General features: G+C 38.5%; 1 protein-coding gene across 8 annotated transcripts in view; it reads right to left on the minus strand.

Annotated features, from left to right (window-relative positions):
• Nucleotides 1–686: 686 nt before the first annotated feature.
• Nucleotides 687–27,647, minus strand: part of pacs2 (phosphofurin acidic cluster sorting protein 2) — a 109,701-nt gene continuing 82,740 nt past the window's right edge. The window contains exons 15-25 of one of the 8 annotated variants that reach the window (XM_057859353.1): nucleotides 26,803–26,957; nucleotides 24,583–24,693; nucleotides 24,271–24,379; nucleotides 20,748–20,780; nucleotides 17,983–18,027; nucleotides 13,685–13,727; nucleotides 13,556–13,598; nucleotides 9,348–9,483; nucleotides 5,929–6,155; nucleotides 5,746–5,859; nucleotides 687–2,479 (exon numbers count right to left, since the gene is read on the minus strand). In XM_057859353.1, the coding sequence (XP_057715336.1) occupies nucleotides 2,361–2,479; nucleotides 5,746–5,859; nucleotides 5,929–6,155; nucleotides 9,348–9,483; nucleotides 13,556–13,598; nucleotides 13,685–13,727; nucleotides 17,983–18,027; nucleotides 20,748–20,780; nucleotides 24,271–24,379; nucleotides 24,583–24,693; nucleotides 26,803–26,957 (1,135 nt within the window). In that variant the 3' untranslated portion in view covers nucleotides 687–2,360. The remainder of the gene's footprint in view (nucleotides 2,480–5,745; nucleotides 5,860–5,928; nucleotides 6,156–9,347; nucleotides 9,484–13,555; nucleotides 13,599–13,684; nucleotides 13,728–17,982; nucleotides 18,028–20,747; nucleotides 20,781–24,270; nucleotides 24,380–24,582; nucleotides 24,694–26,802; nucleotides 26,958–27,647) is intronic. The other 7 variants (XM_057859358.1, XM_057859356.1, XM_057859354.1 and 4 more) reach the window with 7 other exon arrangements.

Here is a 27,647-nt window from a genome sequence, read left to right on the forward strand (position 1 = left end):
CCAGTCCATTTTTCCCCTGAAACGCACGTTTGATTGGCTCATGACTTGAACCCCCCGCCCCCCCCCCCACACACCCATTCACAGCCAGACAGAAATACAACATGCCGCCTCCCCTGCCCCCTTCAAAGACGAGGGATATTAGAATTTTTTTCCCCGCCAGCAGCAGCCAGTGTAAGTAATGTAAAAAGCCGTCAATGTTGTGGAGGTGGGGAACACTCCATTAATTTTCCCCACTAATTTTGCTACTGCTACAGTGCTTCAAGTCGAATTTACTCACTGAGATGTCTTGAAAAAATTAAATTAATTAACAGCTAACTGAAAATAAGCTTAAAGTTAGGGTTTAGACTTATTTTCAGCAAAATGTTCATATATTTAATCTTAAATGAAAAACTTGTTTGTCAGAAATGTTCTTAATTCAAGAATATTGTTCAAAACATTATTTGATTTTTTAAAAATTGATTTTGGTGAAAGATGACGAACTTTTAGTTGTATGGGCTCAGTACGAACAAATAGTAATATTTACTTAAAGTAAGTGGAAGAATCTGATGCATTAATCTGTTAACTAGCCTTTAACACTCAAAAAAAGATGGAGAAAATTATTTCACTTGATTTTTAAAAAATGATCAGATTAAGACATTATAAATTCAATTCAATTTTATTTGTATAGCCCTCAATCACAACAGAAGTCTCAAAGGGCTTTACAGAGGCAATATGATACACAATTAGAAATGAAGCAACAAAGATGAATAGATACAGTTCAATGCAGTGTGAAAGTTAGTATAGGTCAATACAGATTTATTTTGCATTAATCATTTAGCCTATCAATTAATTAGGTTCATTTTGGTGAGAAATGTAGCCTTGACCCCCATTCACCAAATATGTTTGGTCTTATTAATGTCCCGTCCCCAGCAAAAAGTGTACATGCAGGTTATGCTGTTATATCGTCCCTACTAATATTAAGACCAAACCTACGCCCTTGCTTTGGCACAATGAAAAGTAGTCTGTATGCAGTTTATGTAATAGTTAATTTATTTTCCCCTCAAAATACAGCCATTAATATCTACACCCCTGGCAACAAAAGTGAGTACACCCCTATGAAAAAACGTACATCCCTAAATGTCCCAATTGAGAACTGCTTGTCATTTTCCCTCCAAAATGTCATGTGACTCAGTACAGGAGTGCTGTCAGCATTGCTGCAGAGATTGAAGAGATGGGGGGTCAGCCTGTTGGTGTTCAGACCATACGCCACACTCTACATCAAATTTGTGTGCATGGCTGTCATCCCAGGAGGAAGCCTCTTCTGCAGACGGTACACAAGACAGCCCGCAAACAGTTTGCTGAAGACGTGAACAAAGCACATGAATTAATGGAACCATGTCCTATGGTCGAATGAGACGGGCAGGCTTTCTTGTGTACCGTCTTCAGCTAGTGACCTGAACTAAATCATGTATTAACGTGATAAATTTTCTTTTTTCGGCAGGATGCTTCAATAGAAAAGGAAATCAACTAACACCACAGAATATTTTAGTGTGTAGTAGTTTTATTACACAGAGGGTTTGGGTATGACAGTGGCTTCAACTTGACAAAAATCAAAAATGCTTTTTTAGACAGGTTCATTTAGTGTTTTTAAACGACAAAAGCGGCCACATACAATCATGCAGTGCATCGTGTTGTCCTTGAAGCACAATCAGGATGTTTTAAATGGGAACTTGTTGAAACAAATGTAGGCACTTAAAAATTCTGCCTGATAATAACAATTAACAGCTTTATCATATGTTTGGTCATGACAGACAGTGAGTGGACTGACTACAGAATAGCTGCTGCGGTACATTTTACATGATGTGAAGTCATCTGCAACAGCAAAAAGGAAATCCTGCCTTAAAAGTATTTTGAAGTCGTCGCTCGCATTGTGCTATGATTTGTTGTGTGAGAAGAGATACATTGTGAAATTTTCTTACAATTTGAACTTGACTGACATGTTTTCCTCAAATACCACAAGGACAAAGAAATTCTAATTAATTACTGATTATTTGTATACAAGCCATTCAACTCTCAATTTTCTATAAGAAGTCCCCTTTACTTTTTTTATTTACTATTGCACCTGCCATCAAACATTCCCCGGCTTAAAAATACTTTAAAAATTTGTTTTTAAAATAGAAGTCCTTCATTCATGTGCGGGATGTGCTTTCGGTACGATGGCGTCCATTTCGGACGTGAGATTAGCATTTAGTTGAAGTGCTATGCATCTAAAAAGAACAATAACAAAGCAGAGGTCAAGTTACACTGACAAAGAAATAATACAACACAGATAATGTAACAAAATGGGTTTAAACGGGTCGGTGAGAGCAAGAGGAAGGTCTTTAGTAGGATCCTTTGACATGGCCGAAGATGGCGATAGGGAAATGTTTGACATGCGATGACCACTGCGCCGCTAGCTGGAAAAACTTGACGTCATTCCACTCCACGCCATCGATCGACACTGAGCAAAAATATGATCAAATGCAAATGTAAAAACAGTTCATTTTTAGGGCAACTCTGGTTCGTCTATCACCGCCAATGCGTTTAATCAAATAATATATATATTATTTTTATATATATAAATATAATTATATATATACATATATATACATATATTAGGGCTGTCAAACGATTAAAATTTTTAATCGAGTTAATAACAGCTTAAGAATTAATCGTAATTAATCGCAATTAATCGCAATTCAAACCATCTATAAAATATGCCATATTTTTCTGTAAAAATTTTTGTTGGAATGGAAAGATAAGACACAAGATGGATATATACATTCAACATACGGTATATAGGGACTGTATTTGTTTATTGTAACAATAAATCAAGTTATAGAAATTTTGTATTAAAACCCCTCTTAATGTTTTCGTTTTAATAAAATTTGTAAAAATTTCAATCAAAAAATAAACTAGTAGCCCGCCATTGTTGATGACAATAATTACTTACACAATGTTCATGGGTGCTGAAGCCTATCAAATCAGTCACACCCAAGCGCCAGCAGAGGACGGAAAAACTCCATAAAACACAATTAACATGTGGGCATTTCTTTGTACTGTCATTTAAATCTGTCTGAGCGGGGCATGTGCGTTAATTGCGTCAAATATTTTAATGTGATTAATTTAAAAAATTAATTACCGCCCGTTAACGCGATAATTTTGACAGCCCTAATATATATAGATATATATGCAGTGATCCCTCGTTTTTCGCGGTTAATGGAGACCGCCCCCACAAAAATCGAAAATCTGCGAGCCGGAGCTTATTGACATTTAAAAAAAAGATGAATGGGCATTTTCTTGTTTTTGGGAGGGGGGGCAGGGTTGTTAAATGCATTTATTCAGATTTAACAGCATTGGAAAAAGCTACACTAGTATCAATGTACATAGAAGAAATGTTTTTCTCCCTCTTTTTTCCCCAAAGTATAATTTAAAACAAAACAAAAAAAAAACCCTCTTATATCGTAATTTTCGGACTATAAGGCGCACCTGACTATAAGTCGCTACCCACCAAATTTGACACGAAAACGACATTTCTTCACAGATATGCCAGATAAGCCGCAGCTGTCCTCTCTGTATTATGCGATACTTACACCTAAATATATTAACCAGTAACACTTTATTTGACAGCGGCATCATACGACTGTCCTAAGACCAAATGGACCACAATGAAACTTTGCAGCCAATTGGTTCAAAGCTTCATTGCTTCAAAAGGGTTCATCTGGCCATTACTGCTCCCTTGTGGGAGACGGTCAACCTCTGCTGCTACCTGCTGTCAACACTGTTGTTGTCCATCATGCCTCCTAGCATACTGTACATTGCAGCGCTACAGATGTAAATAACAATCAAAATTCATGTTCTGTGCTAATTATTTCATTAATTACCTGTTATTTTGTAACACTTTATTTGACAGTGGCGCCATAAGTCTCATTAGACAATCATTATCAAATTATGACATGACACTGTCATGAGAATTAATGAATGCTCATAACAGATGTCATTTAGTGGCAAATTATCTCACTTTTAAATGGATGTAAAAGATCCGAGCTGGACATAAATGGAGTTAGTGAATGCCAGAGGACACTTAATGACATCTGTCGTAAGCATTCAGTAATGCTCATGATAGTGTCATGTCATAATTATGACGGTCTTATGACACCGCTGTAAAAAAAAAAGCGTTACGTATAAACCCAAATAAAACAACAAATAAGCCAGAAAATTACATTGTTTGATTATTAAAGAATTTATTTGCAAATCATGGTGGAAAATAAGTATTTGGTCAATACCAAAAGTTCATCTCAAAACTTTGTTATGTACCCTTTGTTGGCAATAACGGAGGCCGAACGTTTTCTGTAACTCTTCACACACTGTTGCTGGCATTTTGGCCCATTCCTCTATGCAGATCTCCTCTAGAGCAGTGATGTTTTGGGGCTGTCGTTGGGCAACACGGACTTTCAACTCCCTCCACAGATTTTCTATCAGGTTGAGATCTGGAGACTGGCTAGGCCACTCCAGGACCTTGAAATGCTTCTTACGAAGCCACTCATTTGTTGCCCTGGCTGTGTGTTTGGGATCATTGTCATGCTGAAAGACCCAGCCACGTCTCATCATCAATGCCCTTGCTGATGGAAGGAGATTTTTTACTCAAAATCTCTCGATACATGGCCCCATTCATTCTTTCCTTTACACAGATCAGTCGTCCTGGTCCTTTTGCAGAAAAACAGCCCTAAAGCATGTTTCCACCCCCATGCTTCACAGTGGGCATGGTGTTCTTCGGATGCAATTCAGTATTCTTTCTCCTCCAAACACGAGAACCTGTGTTTCTACCAAAAAGTTCTATTTAGGTTTCATCTGACCATAACACATTCTCCCAATCCTCTTCTGGATCATCCAAATGCTCTCTAGCGAACCGCAGACGGGCCTGGACGTGTACTGGCTTCAGCAGGGGGACACGTCTGGCAGTGCAGGATTTGAGTCCGTGGCGGCGCATTGTGTTACTGATAGTCGCCTTTGTTACTGTGGTCCCAGCTCTCTGTAGGTCATTCACTAGGTCCCCCGTGTAGTTCTGGGATTCTTTGCTCCCCGTTCTTGTTATCATTTTGATGCCAGGGGTGAGATCTTGCATGGAGCCCCAGATCGAGGGAGATTAGCAGTGGTCTTGTATGTCTTCCATTTTCTAATAATTGCTCCCACAGTTGATTTCTTTACACCAAGCATTTTACCTATTGCAGATTCAGTCTTCCCAGCCTGGTGCCAATCTACAATTTTGTCTCTGATGTCCTTCGACAGCTCTTTCGTCTTGGCTATAGTGGAGTTTGGAGTGTGACTGACTGAGGTTGTGGACAGATGTCTTTTATATCGATAATGAGTTAAAACAGATACAGGTAACGAGTGGAGCCTCGTTAGACCTCGTTAGAAAAAGTTAGACCTCTTTGACAGCCAGAAATCTTGCTTGTTTGTAGGTGACCAAATACTTATTTTCCACTCTAATTTGGAAATAAATTCTTTAAAAATCAAACAATGTGATTATCTGTTTTTTTCCCCCACATTCTGTCTCTCATGGTTGAGGTTTACCCACGTTGACAATTGCAGGCCTCTCTAATCTTTTCAAGGAGGAGAACTTGCACAATTGGTGGTTGACTAAATACTTGTTTGGTCCACTGTATATGCCAGAGCGACTTATAGTCAGGAAAATATGGTAATAAATGCTTACTATCTGATTATTACCTGTCAACATGTTGTGCTGGTGCTTGGCGGTGCAGATGAGGCGACTGATGCCTTCGATAACCTGACTTTTGGACTCCACCTCCTTGTCTTTGCTCTTTTTTGGCAGAAACATCACTGCAACAATAGTTTAAGAATTGTAAATTTGCCCTTTTCTGGTTTTGTTCCTACACAACTTGGTCTCACCCTTTTTGTTCTTCTCCTTAGTCACCACCGTCATGGACATGGCGGGCAGGGTGCCGGGTTCGGCGCCTCCCACGGGCAGCCGGCTGACCTGCAGCGAGCGGAAATTGCACTTGAGCGTATTCTTGGCGGCGGAGGATGAGGAGGAATCACGCTTCTCCGCGTCCTTCTTCCTGTCTGCCACCCAGTAGTCCACCTGCAGGCCCATCAGTTCTGCCTGACCTCCAGAACTGTGTCACACAATAGCAGGGAAAAATAATTGGTATACTAAACTGACATTTGCAGACAAGCCTCAATATTGGTAGGAATATTTAATAGGTAGGGATAGAAATTTTGAGATGGTGATCATAGAGTGAAAATTTGTTTAGAGCGATCCCAGTGATGAGTTGTTACAATTTTAATCTAATTAGGGCTGTCAAATTTAACTCGTTAATGGGCGGTAATTTTTTAAAATTAATCACGTTAAAATATTTAACACATTTAACGCAGGCGCAAAATGACCCGCTCATGCATTGCCTCAAACAGATTACAATGACGCACTTGAGAGCTAAGAGGCCGAGAAAGGTGTCTTGTTTTGTGCTTTTTCTTAACAAAGGTACACCGCACGCGACGTACTGGCACTTCATTTCTTTATTAGCATTCAGCTTCAACATTAACACAGCTTGCGGCTCTCGGCAGGCCGTAACTCTAACTCACTCCTGCATCATGTGAGTAAACAACATTTTGGCGCCGCGTGCACTTCAACGTGCCTCGGATAATTCTAAATCAGAATATTACAAAAGGCGAGTGCACACAGGCGTTTATTGGACCGCGCCGTTTATTGGCATAAGCTTCGGCAACTCCTTCACAACAAACATAAGTATAATTTAGAGAAAGCACAACAAAAATAATATCGCTCAAAAAAAAAAAAAGTTCATAAAAAGCGCTTCAATCTGTATAGACCAGGGGTGGGCAAACTATTCCACAAAGGGCCGCAGTGGGTCCTGGTCTTTGTTCCAACTGATTCAGCACAGACAGTTTAACCAATGAGGTTTCTGTGGAAACTAGAAGCACCTGACTGCAATCAACTGATTGTACTTGTAAGAAACCACATTGGTGAAAGGCTGTCCTCATGATGGGTATGAACAAAAACCCGCACCCACTGCAGCCCTTTGTGGAATAGTTTGCCCACCCCTGGTATAGACCCTACTCACCTACGTCACAAAATGACGTGTCGCTGTATCCGGCCGCCATATTGTCCATCATTTTTTAGCCCTATTCTCAATGGTTTCAATTAGTCGTGCAATTTATAGAGCAATTCATGGAAGCCCCGGTGTTATCTGACGCTGTAAACTCATTGGATGCATTGCATAAAAGGCGTTATGTGGAAAAGCTTCAGTTTATCCATTCGCCAGATCCATATTTGATGCCTAAATCGATGTTTTTCGACCCGCTGTCTCCGCCTGACATCTGCTACCCTGATATTTACAACTATCTTGTCCACACAAAATCAGCCTATTCTCACGAAAGTTTGAAAAACTTTAAGAGCTTGGAGGCTTATAAATACTTCGTTGCTGGTTGGGGAAACAGGTCCTCGTCCACGAAAATTCGGCAGGAATCTATCTTGTGCTCGGGAAGGTGAGTTCAGAAATTTTCAATTCAAAATCTTTTGTTCTTGCCAACATCCACTGTCAAGTCTAATGTATTTCATGTCATTTGTCAATGGAGCTAGGGCTTTTAATGTTTATATGGTTTAGCGATAGCACTCTCACTACATACATATATAATATGTAATAAATATGAAGTGCGATAGCACTACTCCAGATTGTCCCTAGTTGAATTTATTTTTTGGCTTTTGACCTCAATAGTGAAATTGTAAATTAATTGTATGACAACTGTCTTATTATCCCCTTATAATTATATATTTTCAGGTAGTTCCCTCACAACGTCTGAGTGTATGTTGTCGGCGATTAGCCTAGCAATGATCTTAATTGTGGTTGTCAGCCCAAAACCCTCTAAATATATATTAAATGCATCTTACCAGATATAAAATGACTACTACATAATCTGTGGTAATCGTTTGGAGCCCAGTTTTCTCGTCGAATTGCAGCAGCCCATCTCCCTCTCCTCTCCGGGTCTCTCGGAATCCGGTAGAACTTCAAGTCTCTCCGTCTATCTTCTCTGTTATTGCAATCGACCGCCACACACGCCTTCACCATTTTGATTATTAATGTTAACGAGCAGAAAAACACGCCATAATAGGAGGAATTTACGTAGCGGTAATGCATCAACAGTGACGAGTTGACGGACAATATGGCGCGGGGGCGTGGTTGTGACGTCATGTGAGTAGGGTCTATTAATGAGGCCCTATTCTTACACAGTTAAACAACAGCGCAAAGAGAACTGGGATTCCCAATCAAAATAGCTAAGCAACATACACATAAAATGTACTCAAGACTTTGGTCAAACTCTATTCAAACATTTCATTTAGTTCAACAAATACATTGGATGGCAATATTTATTCACAATTAACAAACTATCAGAGGTCAAGTACGTTGTGAAGCCCGCACTCAAATGACGTGAATTACAATAGATGGACCAGTAACAGGAAACTACGGCATCAGTCGAGGGACAAAACACACTACTTGGCTTGATTTCTAATTTAATTCAAAACTCGCCATTGATACCTTGTGGTATATCTAGTGTGTCTGGTTTATTTTTTTGATAGAAAATTTTACAAATTTTATTAAAACGAAAACATTGAGGGGTTTTAATATAAAATTAGTATAACTTGGACTAACATTTATCTTTTAAGAACTACATTTTTTTTTTTTTGTGGATCCCTTTAACAGAAAGAATGTTAATAATGTTAATGCCATCTTGTGGATTTATTGTTATAATAAACAAATACAGTACTTATGTACAGTATGTTGAATGTATATATCCATCTTGTGTCTTATCTTTCCGTTCCAACAATAATTTACGGAAAAATATGGCATATTTTACAGATGGTTTGAATTGCGATTAATTACGATTCATTTTTAAGCTGTGATTAACTCGATTAAAAATTTTAATCGTTTGACAGCCCTAAATCTAAGATAAGAACATTGGAAGATTTTGAACAATACCTCAAACAGAGCAGCAGGTTATTATAACAATAACTGTAACACTAAGTGCATATGAAGAAATTTTCACATAATGTGCAAAAAATACAAAACACTGTATGTTTCACTTTTCGAGCACCCTCTAGCTTTATGCTAATGTTCGATGGAAAGCGGCACTCAAGCGTTAACATAAATTAGCATCGCACCACTTCCTAAAACAATGAATATTCAGACTCAAATGCCAATTCAAAGACAAGGACTACCACAACCATCGAATGTAAAAAACAAACAAACCAACAAACAAACGAACAAAAAAAAAGTTCACCCTAGCTCACTCACCTGTAGACGCAGAATGTGGTGTTGATGGACGGCGAGGATGGCGGCGTGGGTGACAACTCTTTAAGCGCCGGTGACACTTGAGGGGGCGTGGCCAGCAAAAGAGTGGAGCCGGCCGTCGCTGCATCATCCGAGTCGCCTTCGGGGGGACCAGATGAAAAGGAAGACTTTATTACCAAATAAATTGGATGTCAATCGCAGTCAATGATACTAAATCATGCCCATTCACTATTGTCGTCATTTGTAGACAATTTCTATCTATACCATTATATTTTTATGCTTCTTCTTTTACTAACTACCACAACACATATTATGGATACTATACATTGAGGATCCCAAACTACAGCCGGCCAACTGCGACTCGCTACCCAGCTTTTATTGGCCCGCAGCAAAGATAAAAATATCAATGAATATGGCCAGCGCAAGAAGCTTGACTCCAGTCTACATTCACTTGCACTTCTCTATCAGCTAGATGGAGCTAGTCACTTAAACGTGCCTCTTCTTTTAAGGAATTAAAAACCTGACAACATGTTGAAATCAGTGTAGGAAACTGTACAAGTAAGTATGTTGCTTTACATCTATATACACAGTGAGGAAAAAAAGTATTTTTAACACCCTACAATTTTGCAAGTTCTCCCACTTAGAAATGATGGGCTTGTTTGAAATTTTCATGGTCGGTGCTTGTCCACTGTGAGAGACAATGTAAAAAAAATAAAATTCAGAAATCATAGTGTATGCTTGGTGGGCTGCTGGGGATCCTGCGGCGTGCTGTGCTGGTTGGGGGGCTGCGGCTGTTGATCGTGGCACGGGTGGGCGGACAGGGTGGGGGCGGGCGTGGGGTTGGTGGTGCCTACCCTCTTCCCATCCCTGAGGGCAGGTTGATGGGAGCGCGGGTGGCCCAGGGGACCACCCTGGATCCCGGGGGGGGGGGGGGGGGGGGCGATGGCTCCTTTGCTGGGCTGCAGGAGGAGGGATAGGCTGCGCTGCACCCTCCCTCCTCGGGCTGGCTGGGTGGGGGGCCGTGGCCCTGGGTTGGCGCCTACGCGGTGTCTCCGCTCGTCTGTGTGGCTGTGGTGTGTTTGGTGGGGCTCGCGTGTGGTTGGATGTGATTGGGCGCGCTCGGGTGGGGGGGATCACCGCCGGGACTGGCGGTGGGGCGGCGTAGGGTCGGTTGCCAACAGGCTTACACTCACAAGGGATTCACATGATTACTGGGTTCTAGATCACAGAGCTGATTTGTGTACACTCTACCCCTCCCACTCACTTAGCTCTAGAGCTGTCCCGACTAGTCGACATAGTCGACGTCATCGATGACGTAAATCCGTCGACGAGCACAACATCCCATCGACGGTTAATGAAGGATTAAAAAAATATATGTGCGGAAAGTTCAGAATGTCGGATGCTCTGTATGCAAGTGGGGAAAGCGGCACAAAGCCAAAAAAGCGCACCAGAGTGTCCAAAACATTGACTTATTTCAAAGAAACAAAGGAGGGTACACTCTTCCGTCTTGTCTCTTAAATGCAAAGCTTGGCTGCACGTCGGCCGTGAATAAACACCTCAAGCGCCGTAACCCAGTTTGTAAATTTTTTTTTTCATTTTTTGTACACCAGAGGGTGCTGTCGCCTTACTAAATAATAATGTTTCATTGACAATGGGCTTATAAATGCTGTTAGTATTGTTCTTAATGCTAACTGAAAGGTTTATTTCATGTTATGGTGTATTTTATGGTATAGAAAATTATATAAGGTTAAAAGGTCATAAAAATATACAGTATATACAGTGATTGCACTTAAGGGAGATTGTCAATGATAAGGTAATAAATTAAGGTAAAGGCAATTCATATAGGCAATTCATTGATATATAAATAAGGTTTAAAAGGAAAAAGGTGAAAAGTTTTCGTTAATTTCTAATTGTGTTGTTTTATTTGTGTGCACCGTAGCTTTTACAGTGTGATTACATCAAGGATGGAATAAAAGTTGTAAACCATCAGTTTAAGAGACCATCTTTTCAATCGGGATGCTACACTAGTTAATTCTATCAGCATTTGAACTCATATTGTTTATTTGTGATTTATTATTGTTATTTACGTGTTTATTTGTACTTTAATAAATAATTTAAGTGTTCCAATATGTTTTTTGTGAATTGATAAGCGTCAACAAAAACTTTATTGCTAAATTAGAAAACAAAAACAAACAAAAAAATTTTTTTTTTAATTATTAGATTAGTCAACTAATCGTAAAAATAGTCGGCTGACTAATCGGGAGAAAATTAGTCGTTTGGGACAGCCCTACTTAGCTCATAGACTTCCCAACCCCCCACCCCTTCTTTCCCTGGTCAACAGGCCCCCCACATGGTGTCAACCGGAAATACATCTAGCTGACGATAGCACCAACATATTAATAGTGTAGGCGTTCAATTTATTTCTTGTTGTTTTCTTTTTTTTCTTTTCTTCTGTCCGCCCATAACCCCTTCCTGTTCGCTGTTTTGTCATAATAAACGAGATATGTTGAATGATCACAATGGGAGTAAGTCATATTCTCAATGTGAAACATTGAGAATATGACAAGAAAGAAATCATAGTGTATGAATTTTGAAGAATTTATTTGCATTATACTGCTGCAAATAAGTATTTGAACACCAGAGGTAAAACATTTCCTTTAACTTTTTACCAGGTTTGCACAGACTGCAGCAGGATTTTGCACCACTGCTCTGCACAGATCTTCTCTATATCAAACAGGTTTCTGGGCTGTCACTGAGAAACATGGAGTTTGAGCTTCCTCCAAAGATATACTAATGGGTTCAGGTCTGGAGACCACTCCAGAACCTTGATATGCTTTTTACAAACCCACCCCTTGGTTATTCTGGCTGTCTGCTTCAGGCCATTGTCATGTTGGTAGACCCAGTCACGACACATTTTCAATGCTCAAACTGAGGGAAGGAGGTTATTCCCCAAAATCTCACAATACATGGCCCTGGTCATCCTCTCTTTAATACAGTGCAGTTGTTTAGTCCCATATGCAGAAAAACACCCCCAAAGCATAGTGCTTCCACCTCCATGGTTCACAGTAGGGATGGTGTTCTTGAGATAGTACTCACCATTCTTCTTCCTCCGAACACCGTTAGAGGAATTATGACCAGAACGTTCTATTTTACTTTTATCTGACCACAAAACTTGCTCCCATGACTCCTCTGCTTCATCCAAATGGTATATAGGCAAACTTATAGATGGGCCTTGACATGTGCTGGTTTAAGCAGGGGAACCTTTCGTGCCATGCATGATTTCAAACCATGACGTCTTAGTGCATTACCAACAGTAACCTTGGCAATGGTGATCCCAGCTCCTTTCAGGTCACTGACGTCCTGTGTAGTTATTGGCTGACTCACCATTCTTATCATCATTGAGACCCTACGAGGTAGATCTTGCATGGAACCCAAGTCCGAAGGAGATTGACAGTCATTTTCTAATAATTGCTCCAACGGTGAGTCTTATGTCACCAAGCTGCATGGCAATTGCCAAGTAACCCTGTCCAGCCTTGTACAGGTCTACAATTCTGTCTCTGGTGTCTTTGACAGCCCTTTGGTCTTGACCATGTTAGGAATTGGAGTCTTCCGGATTGTATGGGGTGGACAGGTGTTTATATGGATCTAACCGCCTCATACAGGTCAAAAAGTCAGACTCAAAAAGTCCACTTCCACTCCACTTATTCGTTGAATTTTTTAAACGCGACTAACAAATCTTTGAGGTTCACAATTCCAGCTAACAGACAGGTGTTCAAGTACTTATTTGCAGCAGTATAATACAAATAAATTGTTTTAAAAAAATCATACACCTTGATTTCTGGATTTTTTTCCTTTAGATTGTCTATCACAGTGGACAAGTATATACCATTAAAATTTCAAACCCGCCCATTTTTGTGGGCAGGTGTGCAGGGTGTTCAAATACTTATTTTCCTCACTGCATTATATAGTAATGCAATGAAAGAGATAGGCTTTCATGTTGGCCCTCAGATCCTTTGATTTTAAAGTTAGGACACCCCTGGTATACAAATATACCTTAGCTGGCAGTGAATAAGTCAAAAAGCACATTTGAGATATTTTTATTTTTTGGGCTGTTGTGATGAAATTATGCATTATCAAAACAAACAAAAAACCCTCCACATTTACATACTGGAAGAAGCCTAGTTGAAAATGGGAAAGAAAATAAATCTTGCCTGCAGCTGCTGACGTTTGCTCCACTATTCCCACTTGAACCATCTGCAGGATTGAGAGGTTGACAGACCGGAGTAATCAATGTCTGAACAGTGCATCAATTCGACACGTGACAAGGAGACGTTACTCACGCCGACGAAGGGGATGAATTTTTGACACGAGTCCTCATCGGGGCTGTGAGGAAATAAAAACAATTCAAGGTGGGTGTCTTTTTTAAGTTTCTTGCAAGAACGAAGTAGGGCTGCCACAATTAATCGACTAACGAACAACTAATCAATTACCAAATTATCTACGACCATTTTGATTGTCGATTAATCCTTTAAAGGAGTCAGACTTTTTTTGTTGTTGTGGGCCACATCATAGTTATCTTCTTCCCTCAGAGAGCCATCATGACTGTGAATCCGTATAACTGTTGGATTAACTCCAATTATAGCATATGCAGTACAAATTGAGTTGTGAACTCACAAGCCAATAAAAAAAGTTTTGTTCCATAACATTTTTAAAACGGGGCTTGGTAACAAAATGCTTCCAATATCTTGACTTTTTAAAAGTGACAACAATTTTAGCATTTTAGTCAATGCACATGATTTTGACAACTGTTGTTGACTGAAAAAGTGCCCAAGTTCTAATTTTGAGCTTTTTAATTCTTAGAATTAAAATTGATGGAGTTGGATGTCCAATCTGTTTTGACTGGGAGGTTTGATAGCGATCGTTCGATTGCCAAAGAGTAAATAGTAAATCTTCTTTACATACCGTAATTTTCACACTATAAAGGCGGACCTGACTATAAACTGCTACGCACCAAATTTAGCATAAAACAGTATTTGTTCATAGAAAAGCCGCACTTGACTATAAGCCGCAGCTGTCCTCACTGTATTATGGGATATTTACACCAAAAGATATTACCCGGTAACACTGCTGCCACCTGCTGTCAACACTGTTGTTGTCCAACATGCCTCCCAGCATGCACTGCAGTGCTACATATGTAAAAAAAAAACAATTAAAATTCATTTTATGTGCCAATTATTTCTTCAGTTGCTGTTCCAGTTGTTTCATTTATAACGAGTTATAGTATTTGGTAACACTTTATTTGACAGTGGCGCCATATGACTGTCATTAGTCAATTATAATAATGATATGACACTGTCATGAGCATTTATGAATGCTTATAACAGATGTCATTTCGTGTTATCCAACAAATTATTTCACTTTTGAATGCATGTAAAAGATCCAAGCTGGACATAAATAGAGTTAGTGACATAATTTGCCGGATAACACTTAATGACATAAGATTCAGTAATGCCCATGATAATGTCATAATTATAACGGTTTTATGACAGTGTTGTGACACCGCTGTCAAATAAAGTGTTACCTATTAACCCAAATAAATCAACAAATAAGCCACACTGGACTAGAAGCCACAGGATTTAAAATGAAGGAAAAAAGTAGCGGCTTATAGTCCGAAAATTACGATATTTACTTTTAATTACGATTGTTTTCATACATTTTAAAAACTTTTCACCATCGAACGAGTCCTCCAACCGTCCCAGCCAAAATTAATTGAACATGTATCGGCATTTATGGAAGCCAATGAGTAATAGTAAATCTTCTTTTATTCACCTTAAGAAAAAGAGAAATATTCTATTCATTTATTTAAATTTGTTTTTATTTATTAAATATGTTATAATAATGTGGTAAAAAAAAAAAAAAAAAAAAAAAGGCAATTTTTTTTTTTTTTTGCTTTACAATGATTTCTGTAGTCCTTAACGAAAGCAGACAATTATCTTTGCAATTACCCTCATTTTCGTACTATAAGGCGCCAGCCACCAAATTTGGCACGCAAACGGCATTTGTTCATACATAAGCCGCACTGGAATCGTATTATGGGATATTTACACCAAAAGATATCAACCGTTAACACTTTATTTGACAGCGGCATTGTCAGATGTCATAACACCAAATGAACTACCATGAAGCTTTGAATTAATTAGCTGCAAAGCTTCATTGCATCAAAAAGCTTAATTTGGCCATTACTGCTCCCTTGGGGGAGACAATCAATCTCCGCTGCCGCCTGCTGTTAAAACTGTTGCTGTCCAACATGCCTCTTAGCATGCATTGCAGCGCTGCAGATGTATATAACAATCAAAATTCATGTTCTGTGCCAATTATTTCTTCAGTTACTGTTCCAGTTGTTTCATTAATTGCTAGTTATGGTATTTGGTAACATTTTATTTGACAGTGGCGCCATAAGACTGTCATTAGATAATCATAATTATTACGTGACACTGTCATGAGCATGAATGAATGCTTATAACACATGTCATTTGGTGTTACCCGGCAAATTATCTCACTTTTGATCAGATGAAAAAGATCCAAACTGGACATAAATGGAGTTGGTGACATAATTTGCCGCATGGCACTTAATGACAACTGTAATAAGCATTCAGTAATGCCCATGATTATGTCATGTCATAATTATGATGGTCTTCTGACGCCGCTGTCAAATAAAGTGTTGCCTATTAACCCAAATAAATCAACAAATAAGCCGCAGGATTCAAAATGAAGGAAAAAAGTAGCAGTTTATAGTCCGAAAATTACGGTACCTATCAAAATGAAATATTCGCAAACATCTGGTTTTGTTTTGAAAAACAATGTGGCTCCATAGTTAAAAATAACAAAATGATCATAGTCTGACTTTTGAAAATTTGGTTTCAATGCACATTTCCAGGTAAAATGTTAAAGCAACACTTGTTAACTTTTCAGTTTTAGTCGATTTTAGCGACGCCGGTGGACAAAAGCGGAAGTGTTTTGCCTTAAGGAAGACTGCATTTCCCATGAGTATCAATGCACAACCGCATAGTGTCGTAAAATCATGACGGTCGCCTGCAGATGGATTAAACAACATTTCTGTTTCCAGCGGCTGTGTGAAGGATGAAAAGTAGTAAGGTAATGAATCTAGTTGTGGCTAAACAATAGCATGTGACGGTTAGCAACCGTGTGTCTTGGTGCGGCTAATTCCCCCACCACACTCGAACTTCTCAGCGCTGATGACTTTAGTTGGGGGTGTCACGCCAGCGAGTGAAAGCCGGCCAATGTTTATTTTGTATATCCAGGTAGCCGGCCTTTCTTTTTCCCCCTCAGACAATACTTTTTTGTCTCTGTGCTCTGTTGCTTTGCCATCTTTGCAGAATTCGCGCTAACATGACCCCCTCAAGACATAAATTCAATGTCATTCAACTAGTTGTCAGTCAACATATCATCACAAATGTTAGGAAACTATTTTAAAAATGCAGAAAAGTTACCTAGTGTTGCTTTAAGCCTAGCGTAATATAACACCAAATTAGGTGATTTATACATGAGCCACTTAATCGACAATCGTGACTAATCTATTTTTATTCTATTCGTGATTAAATGCGATTTTTATGTATAATTTTATTTCCTATTTCGATTCTTTGTTTTTACGTTTTATTGATTTTAATGTGATTTTTATCATCTTCATGTGATGTCAAGCACTTTGAATTGCCTTGTGTTGAATTGTGGTGTATTAAAAAAAATGCCTTGCCTTGCCTAATCGACTATAGTGCTGCAAGGAGTAATTGATAAACTGGAGTAATTCTATTAGAGAAAAGATTCAAATTAAATTTTGCTGCTTTGAGTATTCGTTTAATTAAAGTGTCATTCTAATGGTTTGTTTTGAAAGTGTTTGCATTTAGTTTCATTGATTTGGGTTGACATAATGCCCTCTAGTGGCAACAGTGAATATGACACAAGTCATTTCACATGGCTGAATCCAATTTTTTCCTGTTAAAACCAACATAATCCAAGTTTTTGTTTGAGCTAATGTTTAATTAATGCATTCGTAATTTCGTTCATAGATATATTTAGCTGTTTTTTGTGGGAATATGTGTTGGGATCATTTGTTAAGAACATTTTAAAAAAAAACAACAACAAAAAAAATGTTAGCATTTAAGCTAGCGGACTTTTGCTATGTAAGTTAGCCATTTGTTCTTTTGTTTGACTTAGATCCTCATTTATTTTTTATACCATTTGAGGATCAGCTCAGGTATTTTAATTTTTCATGTTCCTTATCCGATTTCCGATTATTCGAACTAACTAGTTCATCGATTTATCAACTACTAAAATAATTGATGGCTGCAGCCCTAATCGACTATCAAAACAATCGTTTGTGGCAGCCCTGAAGCAAAGGTGAAAGGGAGGGTCCTTCTAAGGTTAGGAAGGTCGAAAACTTTGACATGCTTGGCTACGTTCCCAACGGCTGCCAATCAATGTGGAGTCACGTGACCGCATGCCGTGAACACGACAGGGAAAAAGCAGCGATTTGAAATCAAGCAAGCAAGAACCTCTCTATGATTATCTCTACGAGGTCTAAAATCGGAAGCGGGAAGAGGTGAGAGGTTGTTGCTCTTGCCTTGAGGACACCTGCCATCGCCCCCCCAGGGTAGAAACGGACAGGCTACAAGAGGAAGGTTGGGTGGGGGGGGGCACAGAAGAAGAAGACAAGCTGAATGCAGAGCCCACAGTTGCAAACACTAGCAACACCATGCAATGTGATTTGAGTGTATGGTTAAGATGCACATGCATTATGAGTGAATCATCATGTTTCAGTGCCACTGACGGCAATAGACCTCCAATCCAGTTGAACTGGGACTCACAGTCCAAATGGATTGGCCGTTTATCGCTGCCAGTCGCTGTCAATGAGCTAATGAGAGTATTACTTAAAATCCTTGCACATATTGCTGATAACAATGTGGAATTATTTAAATGGGTATGAAATTAGCAAAAAAAAAAAAACTTAACCTTGACATTGATACACTATTTGGTATTGAGATATCATTTGGGCTTAGTGTTGTATATATTTTCCTTTGCAAAATTTGAAAAAATATATAACGTTATATTTTTTTAAATGAAAAACTAAAGGGAAAAAGGTGAATATTCTGTTTTCGATTATTTAAAAAAAAAAAAAAACGTACTTGAAAAAAAATATTCTTTTTTTTTCAATTATTATTTTGGGTTAAAAAAAAAAAAAAACAGTAAATATCCCCGAGTTTTTATTTTCTGCGATGAAACGAGCAAAACTGATTTTTATACCAATACCTGCAAGTTGGCCTTAAGATATTGTTGACCTAAAAATTGTCAAAATGTATGGATTATATATACATTTTTTCTTTTCTTGTTTAAAGAAAATATTTTCTTTTAAACATTTTTGTATATATGTCGGAAAACACAGACAAGACCAAAAAAGCGGTTTCTGCTCTTGCACTCCTCTTTAAAAGAAACTGCTGAATTTTAAGCCAATACAACTGTTCTGTTTGATAGAAAAATATGTCTATATGCTGCCATAGCAGATTCATGGTGCACTAAGCCTCCGAACTATTTTCATTTTTATTTCCGTTTTACTCTGAAAACCCCCGTTTACACATGTCGCTTTTGTTTCAACCTAGCCATAAAAAGAAGTAATTACATTTTTCATTCAAGATGTCTGTCATTTTTAGCTTAGAATCATTAATTGATGCCTAATATTTAGTTTAAAAAAAAAAAGACTTTAAAAAAATCATTCACTCACATATTTTAAACTGTTAAAACAAATTACGTAACAATAAAAAAATTGGCGTCTGTAAAAAAGTCCCAGATATCTACCCCATAACTATCGCTTAATTGTATTTTTTTGTTACTGTCGTATTTTCCCCGATATGTTAGATGATAAAAAAAACGATCCAAACAAAGAAAAATTGAAAAATAACTAGGGCTGTCAAACGATTAAAATTTTTAATCGAGTTAATCACAGCTTAAAAATTAATTAATCGTAGTTAATCGCAAATCAAACCATCTATAAAATATGCCATATTTTTCTGTAAATTATTATTGTAATGGAAAGGTAAGACACAAGACGGATACATACATTCAACATACTGTACATAAATACTTTATTTATTTATTGTAACAATAAATCAACAAAATGGCATTATTATTAACATTCTGTTAAAGCGATCCATGGATAGAAAGACTTTTAGACTTTTAAGAGCTACTAGGTTATTTTTTGACTGAAATTTTACAAATTTTAATAAAACGAAAACATTAAGAGGGGTTTTAATATAAAATTTCTATAACTTGTACTAACATTTATCTTTTAAGAACTACAAGTCTTTCTATCCATGGATCGCTTTAAGAGAATGTTAATAATGTTAATGCCATCTTGTTGATTTATTGTTATAATGAACAAATACAGTACTTATGTACCATATGTTGAATGTATATATCCGTCTTGTTTCTTATCTTTCCATTCCAACAATAATACAGAAAAATATGGCATATTTTATAGATGGTTTGAATTGCGATTAATTAAGATTAATTAATTTTTAAGCATTAATTAACTCGATTAAAAATTTTAATCGTTTGACAGCCCTAAAAAATATGCTCTCCCGTCCAAAATTCCCCCCCCAGAAAATTGAGATTTTAAGCTATCCAATGATGTATCACACATGAATATCGGACAATTTAGAGTTTTGGCCAAATTGGGGTTCTCAGAGCGGAACTTAAAGTCACCTGAGTGTTTTCCGCCATATATACGTATAACTTTCGTCTTTATACTGACGCGTGAGCTAGATTGAGACACTGATTAACTGAACACTTTCTGTGCTTTTCAACAGTAAATATTGTCTTATTTATTTCTAAATGTTAATATTCGCCATTTGGATATTTAAAAAAACAGTAAGGAAATGAGCAGTTGTATTTTAAAAATCTTGTCGTAGTACTTTAAAATGAGAATTTTCAACTTCGTGATGTTTTTTCCATTACAATAGAACTTTTAATCCATAAAAAGTGTTTATGGAACATTCAATGGGGTCAGCAAAATAAAACATCTTTACCTTTTATCCTGGAATCTACCTGTACAACCTCCAATGCCAGGTCGCATATTAGTATTTTCTCTGCACATTGCTACTTTTACATCTCTTTTCACCTTGTGATAATTCTCACATTACGCCTGAGATCACAACTTTTATATTATAATTTACTATATTTATTTATCTTCCTTTATGGCTCTCAAAGATCGAGAAACTGCAAGACAGGGTGGAAAATGGCAGCATCACGCACACAAACACACAGACGAACAACGGAATGGAGTAACGCTACATAAATCTGCGTGAGAGAGCAACTTAAAATGGAGCACAATACCTGATGGCAAAATCAAAATGAAAGCTCTTTTTCCTTAAAAAAATAGACAAACAAAAATAACACAACACAAAGCACACAAGAATGTTATTTGCAAACACGTACACAATGACAGTATGAGAACATTGGACACACTCAAATTTGACATGATGGAAGTTGAGCTTCCGCTTCCACCGTCATGACTGACATTCAAGTACGACATTTAAGGCTATACACGGCTGTTCATGTTAATATTGTGAGTGGGCTTTTAAGAAAGAGAGGTTTCATCTATTTTTGAGCATTAAAGGCATTGTTAGCGTATTTTATAAGGTTGTTGAATTAAAGAAAAAATAAAGTGGCGCCATAAGATATGAGTTAATTCTTTGCTCAGGGTCGGTGGGCTTCTCTGTAAGCAGGCTTTGCAACCTGCAGTCAATGAGTTAAAAGTATAAACCATTTTTGACAGACTTTAAAAAAAAAAAAAAAAACATCAAATTGATGATCCTTATTGCAAAACCAAGCCACATGTAAAAATAAATATACAGTGGGGCAAATAGGTATTTAGTCAATCACCAATTGTGCAAGTTCTCCTACTTGAAAAGATTAGATAGGCCTGTAATTGTGAACATGGGTAAACCTCAACCATGAGAGACAGAATGTGGGGAAAAAAAAAAAACAGAAAATCACATTGTTAGATTTTTAAAGAATTTATTTCCAAATTAGAGTGGAAAATAAGTATTTGGTCACCTACAAACAAGCAAGATTTCTGGCTGTCAAAGAGGTCGAACTTTTAACTCATTATCGGTATAAAAGACACCTGTCCACAACTTCAGTCAGTCACACTCCAAACTCCACTATGGCCAAGACCAAAGAGCTGTCGAAGGACACCAGAGACAAAATTGTAGACCTGCACCAGCCTGGGAAGACTGAATCTGCAATAGGTAAAACGCTTGTTGTAAAGAAATCAACTGTGGGAGCAGTTAGTAGAAAATGGAAGACATACAAGACCACTGATAATCTCCCTCGATCTGGGGCTCCATGCAAGATCCTACCCCGTGGCGTCAAAATGATAACAAGAACGGTGAGCAAAAATCCCAGAATCACACGGAGGGACCTAGTGAATGACCTACAGACAGCTGGGACAACAGTAACAAAGGCTACTATCAGTAACACAATGCGCCGCCAGGGACTCAAATCCTACATTGCCAGACATGTCCCCCTGCTGAAGAAAGTACATGTCCAGGCTGCAGTTTGCTCGAGAGCATTTGGATGATCCAGAAGAGGACTGGGAGAATGTGTTATGGTCAGATGAAACCAAAACAGAAATTTTTGGTAAAAACACAGGTTCTCGTGTTTGGAGGAGAAAGAATACTGAATTACATCCAAAGAACACCATACCCACTGTGAAGCATGGGGGTGGAAACATCATGCTTTGGGGCTGGTTTTCTGCAAAGGGACCAGGACGACTGATTTGTGTAAAGGAAAGAATGAATGGGGCCATGTATCGAGAGATTTTGAGTGAAAATCTCCTTCCATCAGCAAGGGCATTGAAGATGAGACATGGCTGGGTCTTTCAGCATGACAATGATTGCAAACACATAGCCAGGGCAACAAAGGAGTGGCTTCATAAGGAGCATTTCAAGGGCCTGGAGTGGCCTAGCCAGTCTCCAGATCTCAACCCCATAGAAAATCTGTGGAGGGAGTTGAAAGTCCGTGTTGCCCAATGACAGCCCCAAAACATCACTGCTCTAGAGGAGATCTGCATGGAGGAATGGGCCAGAATACCAGCAACAGTGTGTGAAAAGCTTGTGAAGAGTTACAGAAAACGTTCGGCCTCCGTTATTGCCAACAAAGGGTACATAACAAAGTATTGAGATGAACTTTTGGTATTGACCAAATACTTATTTTCTACCATGATTTGCAAATAAATTCTTTAATAATCAAACAATGTAATTTTCTGGGTTTTTTTCCACATTCTGTCTCTCATGGTTGAGGTTTACCCATGTTGACAAATACAGGCCTCTCTAATATTTTCAAGTGGGAGAACTTGCACAATTAGTGGTTGACTAAATACTTATTTACCACATTGTATGGATAGAGTAGGAGTGTAACGATCCATAGATTGGTTAGGCAAAGTTCTGATCCAGTGGTTCTTAACCTTTCTAAAAGGTACCGAACACGTGCATTCACCAAACCCTTCGGAATTAGATAAAGCATTCTTTTTTTCAAACTCAAAACCGTTATATCTAAGCTAGCTCGCTAATATCTTCAAATCTATCGATCTTCGATTTCTTATCTGTTCTCTGCTCGAAAAATTCTGTTTTATAAACATGTCGAAATTTGAGACCACGCTGCCCATACTGTAGGTCTGTTATAATTCCTCATACCATGTGCGAGTCAACCTTTCACTCAGCAAACCAGTTTCTCCTCCCATTAGAGTGAGGACTAGCAGTTAGAAGAAATGGAATAACCCTGTAAATTGGGGGCATTACGTCGATCGCGATCGACCAGTTGATCACAACACAAAAAGTTAAAAAAACATAACCTCATATGTTCCTAACACAACATTATCAACTATATAGATTACAAAGTTTTTTTTGTGTTTTTTTTAAACCCTCGCTGTTAACTTTCAATGGGGATGCACTGATACCCACTCCAATACAGAAGCCAAGATGTCACACTGAGTGAGTAGTAATTATGATAAAATATGATTTTCTCTGTGTTTGTTTGATTCCTATTCAAAACACAAATTTATAATAATAATACAGTCTACAGAAACGAATTACTTTTTTTGGCTGTGGCATGGCTTGGGATTTTGTTTAATGAGAAAAGTGTGCCGTGGCTCAAAAAAAGTTGAAAAACACTGGTTTAATTAAATGAATGGAAAGGCAAAATATCGATCAATGTCATCATCATCATGACTAAGATATACCGTTCTATGGAAAATAATTCTATTCATTCAAATCTTTAAATTGTTTGAGCTACAAAATGCTCAAAAATGGAGCAATTGCTTTGTATTTTTTCTTGCCTTAGGTGAAATGGAACTAATTGTGTTAAATGTGTATATATATTTTATTTTATTGTCAGCAGTTTCCTTTAAGTGTTAATTTATTTTGAGTTACAGGAAATTTCCACAAGCTTACTGCATGAATAGAGATAAACTAGAAGAGCACTCGGAGAGAACAGACTTCCGCCTAAGATACCTAATTAAAAGCATCAGCATATTTCTGACCTCTGTGACCTTGGACCCTTTCTCTTCTCGGCATATCACCTAGCCTGCAAATTTGAGTTATCACGAAATTCCTTTTCTGACTTCTATGACCTTTGACTTCACGACCCCAAAATTTGATCACATCTTCCATTACAATCATACCCTGCAAGTTTGATAATAATCACAGATTTTTTTTTTTTTTTTTTTGGTCATCTTGTACACAAACATACCGACAAATAGACTTACGAAACCGAACACATAACCACAGCATACCTACAAAAAGCGCGACGGGTATGCTGACTTTTGCATCGACAGCCTGTTACTTAAGGAAAATACCTTTTTTGCTTGTACGTGAGCATGGCTTCAGCGATGGGAAGTTGGTGCGCTCCGTTGGCACCCAGCATGTACTGCGTCACTCTGGACACCACATCCGGACCATCCTGGACTACACATGTCACACATATGTACATGCTGATTATGCTTCAGTGCCATTGACAGTGATAGACGTCCAATTTGAACTGGGAGGCGTTGGCGATTGCTGCCAGAACTTCCCAGTTGAAATGGAATGGACGTCTATTGCCATCAATGATAACCAATAGGTTAATTGTCCGGAAACGTTTCGTAACACAGCGACTTTATGTCCCTTACCAACCGAAGGAGCCTCAGGCTTGTGAAAAAGGTCTTTCCAGGCCACGTCCTGGAAAAGAGCGTTGTATCTATAGTCGATGCTGCCCAGATACTTGGACACGGGGTGTGCACCTGGACGCAACCACACACAGCATTGCATAAGCGAAGTTGCACACGGAGATTCCGAGATAAAAGGAAAAAAATGGTCCTTTTCCAAACGGACATGTCCTCGTGAAACGTTTCATCTACACTTGCTATATCAGTTAAAAATTCGATTGTCATGAAATAAATGTCAAAGTGTTAAAAATTTTCATTTCTATTAGTCGATGAGCGTTAGTCCCGCCCACTGACTTTGATAGATAAGTAAATTCATGAAGTGGTGCAACGTGTCCATGAAATCATTCATTAAATCGGGAAATAATTATATATGTTTTTACATTAAATGGACTAGAATTTGAATGACTTTTTAAAATTTAATCAATTAATTAATTACACATTTAAGTATTTAAAGATGTACAATGGGGCAAATAAGTAGTCAATCACCAATTGTGCAAGTTCTCCTACTTGAAAAGATTAGAGAGGCCTGTAATTGTCAACATGGGTAAACCTCAACCATGGGAGACAGAATGTGGAAAACCCCCCCAGAAAATGACATTGTTTGATTTTTAAAGAATTTATTTCCAAATTAGAGTGGAAAATAGGTATTTGGTCACCTCCAAACAAGCAAGATTTCTGGCTGTCAAAGAGGTCTAACTTCTTCTAACGAGGTCTAATGAGGCTCCTCTCGTTACCTGTATGAATGGCACCTGTTTTAACTCATTATCGGTATAAAAGACACCTGTCCACAACTTCAGTCAGTCACACTCCAAACTCCACTATGGCCAAGACCAAAGAGCTGTCGAAGGACACCAGAGACAAAATTGTAGACCTGCACCAGGGTGGGAAGACTGAATCTGCAATAGGTAAAACGCTTGGTGTACAGAAATCAACTGTGGGAGTAATTATTAGAAAATGGAAGACATACAAGACCACTGATAATCTCCCTCGATCTGGGGCTCCATGCAAGATCTCGCTCCGTGGCGTCAAAATGATAACAAGAACGGTGAGCAAAAATCCCAGAACCACACAGGGGGACCTAGTGAATGAACTACAGAGAAATGAGACCACAGTAACAAAGGCTACTATCAGTAACACAATGTGCTGCCAGGGACTCAAATCCTGCATTGCCAGACGTGTCCCCCTGCTGAAGAAAGTACACGTCCAGGCCCGTCTGCGGTTCGCTAGAGAGCATTTGGATGATGCAGAAGAGGACTGGGAGAATGTGTTATGGTCAGATGAAACCAAAATAGAACTTTTTGGTAGAAACACAGGTTCTCGTGTTTGGAGGAGAAAGAATACTGAATTGCATCCGAAGAACACCATACGCACTGTGAAGCATGGGGGTGGAAACATCATGCTTTGGGGCTGTTTTTCTGCAAAGGGACCAGGACGACTGATCTGTGTAAAGGAAAGAATGAATGGGGCCATGTATCAAGAGATTTTGAGCGAAAATCTCCTTCCATCAGCAAGGGCATTGAAGATAAGACGTGGCTGGGTCTTTCAGCATGACAATGATCCCAAACACACAGCCAGGGCAACAAAGGAGTGGCTTCGTAAGAAGCATTTCAAGGTCCTGGAGTGGCCTAGCCAGTCTCCAGATCTCAACCCCATAGAAAATCTGTGGAGGGAGTTGAAAGTCCGTGTTGCCCAACAACAGCCCCAAAACATCACTGCTCTAGAGGAGATCTGCATGGAGGAATGGGCCAAAATACAAGCAACAGTGTGTGAAAAGCTTGTGAAGAGTTACAGAAAACGTTTGGCCTCCGTTATTGCCAACAAAGGGTACATAACAAAGTATTGAGATGAACTTTTGGTATTGACCAAATACTTATTTTCCACCATGATTTGCAAATAAATTCTTTAAAAATCAAACAATGTGATTTTCTGTTTTTTTTTTCCCACATTCTGTCTCTCATGATTGAGGTTTACCCATGTTGACAATTACAGGCCTCTCTAATATTTTCAAGTGAGAGAACTTGCACAATTAGTGGTTGACTAAATACTTATTTGCCCCACTGTATCTTCTCATCATGTCACTTACCCAACAAATTTGAGTTAATTTTAAAAAAGAGGTCACTCTGACTAATTTTGTTGACGTTTATATTGCAGCCAAATAAAGAGGAAAGAGGGGCAGGTACGCACCGAGCGGGATGACGAGGAAGCGCATGTATCCCAGCCAGTCAGGGGTCTTGTGGGTGAGGTGATCCACAAAGAGGCGGAGAACGGCACCGAGGTAATGCTGCCCGCCGGCCACAGCAATCTTGATGGGGACGGGCGTCTGCGAGTTGCAGTTGCAGCTGTGTGCGCACACCAACACACACGACATAATTATCCTTATTCTAATTAAACCGTGTTATTAGATCCTGAACAGAAATTGGCTTAGAGCAGAAGTTTATACTGAACTCATGGTTGCCACTGAGGGCGATAAACATCCAAGCTATTTCAAATGAAAGCGCTAGGAGTCTGTGATTATATTTTAGTGCCATTGACAGCACAACAATAAATTTTGATATTGTGACAGTTCATGGTTGAAACAACATTGAATAAACGTCGATATTGTGTCAGTTCAAGGTTGGGAACATAACGCTAATTAAAAGTCGAATAAGTATCGACATTTCTTATTGTGTCACTTCATGGTTGAAACGAGGGATGTCCCGATCTAATCACGTGATCGGAAATCGGGTCAATCGCGGCATTTTTCAGAGGATCGGAATCGGGTGAAAAGGATCGGGTTTTTAATTCAAAATATATAGGGCTGTCAAACGATTAAAATTTTGAATCGAGTTAATTGCAGCTTAAAAATTGATTAATCGTAATTAATTGCAATTCAAACCATCTATAAAATATGCCATATTTTTATGTAAATTATAGTTGGAATGGAAAGATAAGACACAAGACGGATATATGCATTCAACATACTGTACATAAGTACTGTATTTGTTTATTATAACAATAAATCAACAAGATGGCATTAACATTATTAACAT

This window comes from Corythoichthys intestinalis, chromosome 15 (genome assembly GCF_030265065.1).
Source record: "Corythoichthys intestinalis isolate RoL2023-P3 chromosome 15, ASM3026506v1, whole genome shotgun sequence".
NCBI lineage: Eukaryota > Metazoa > Chordata > Actinopteri > Syngnathiformes > Syngnathidae > Corythoichthys > Corythoichthys intestinalis.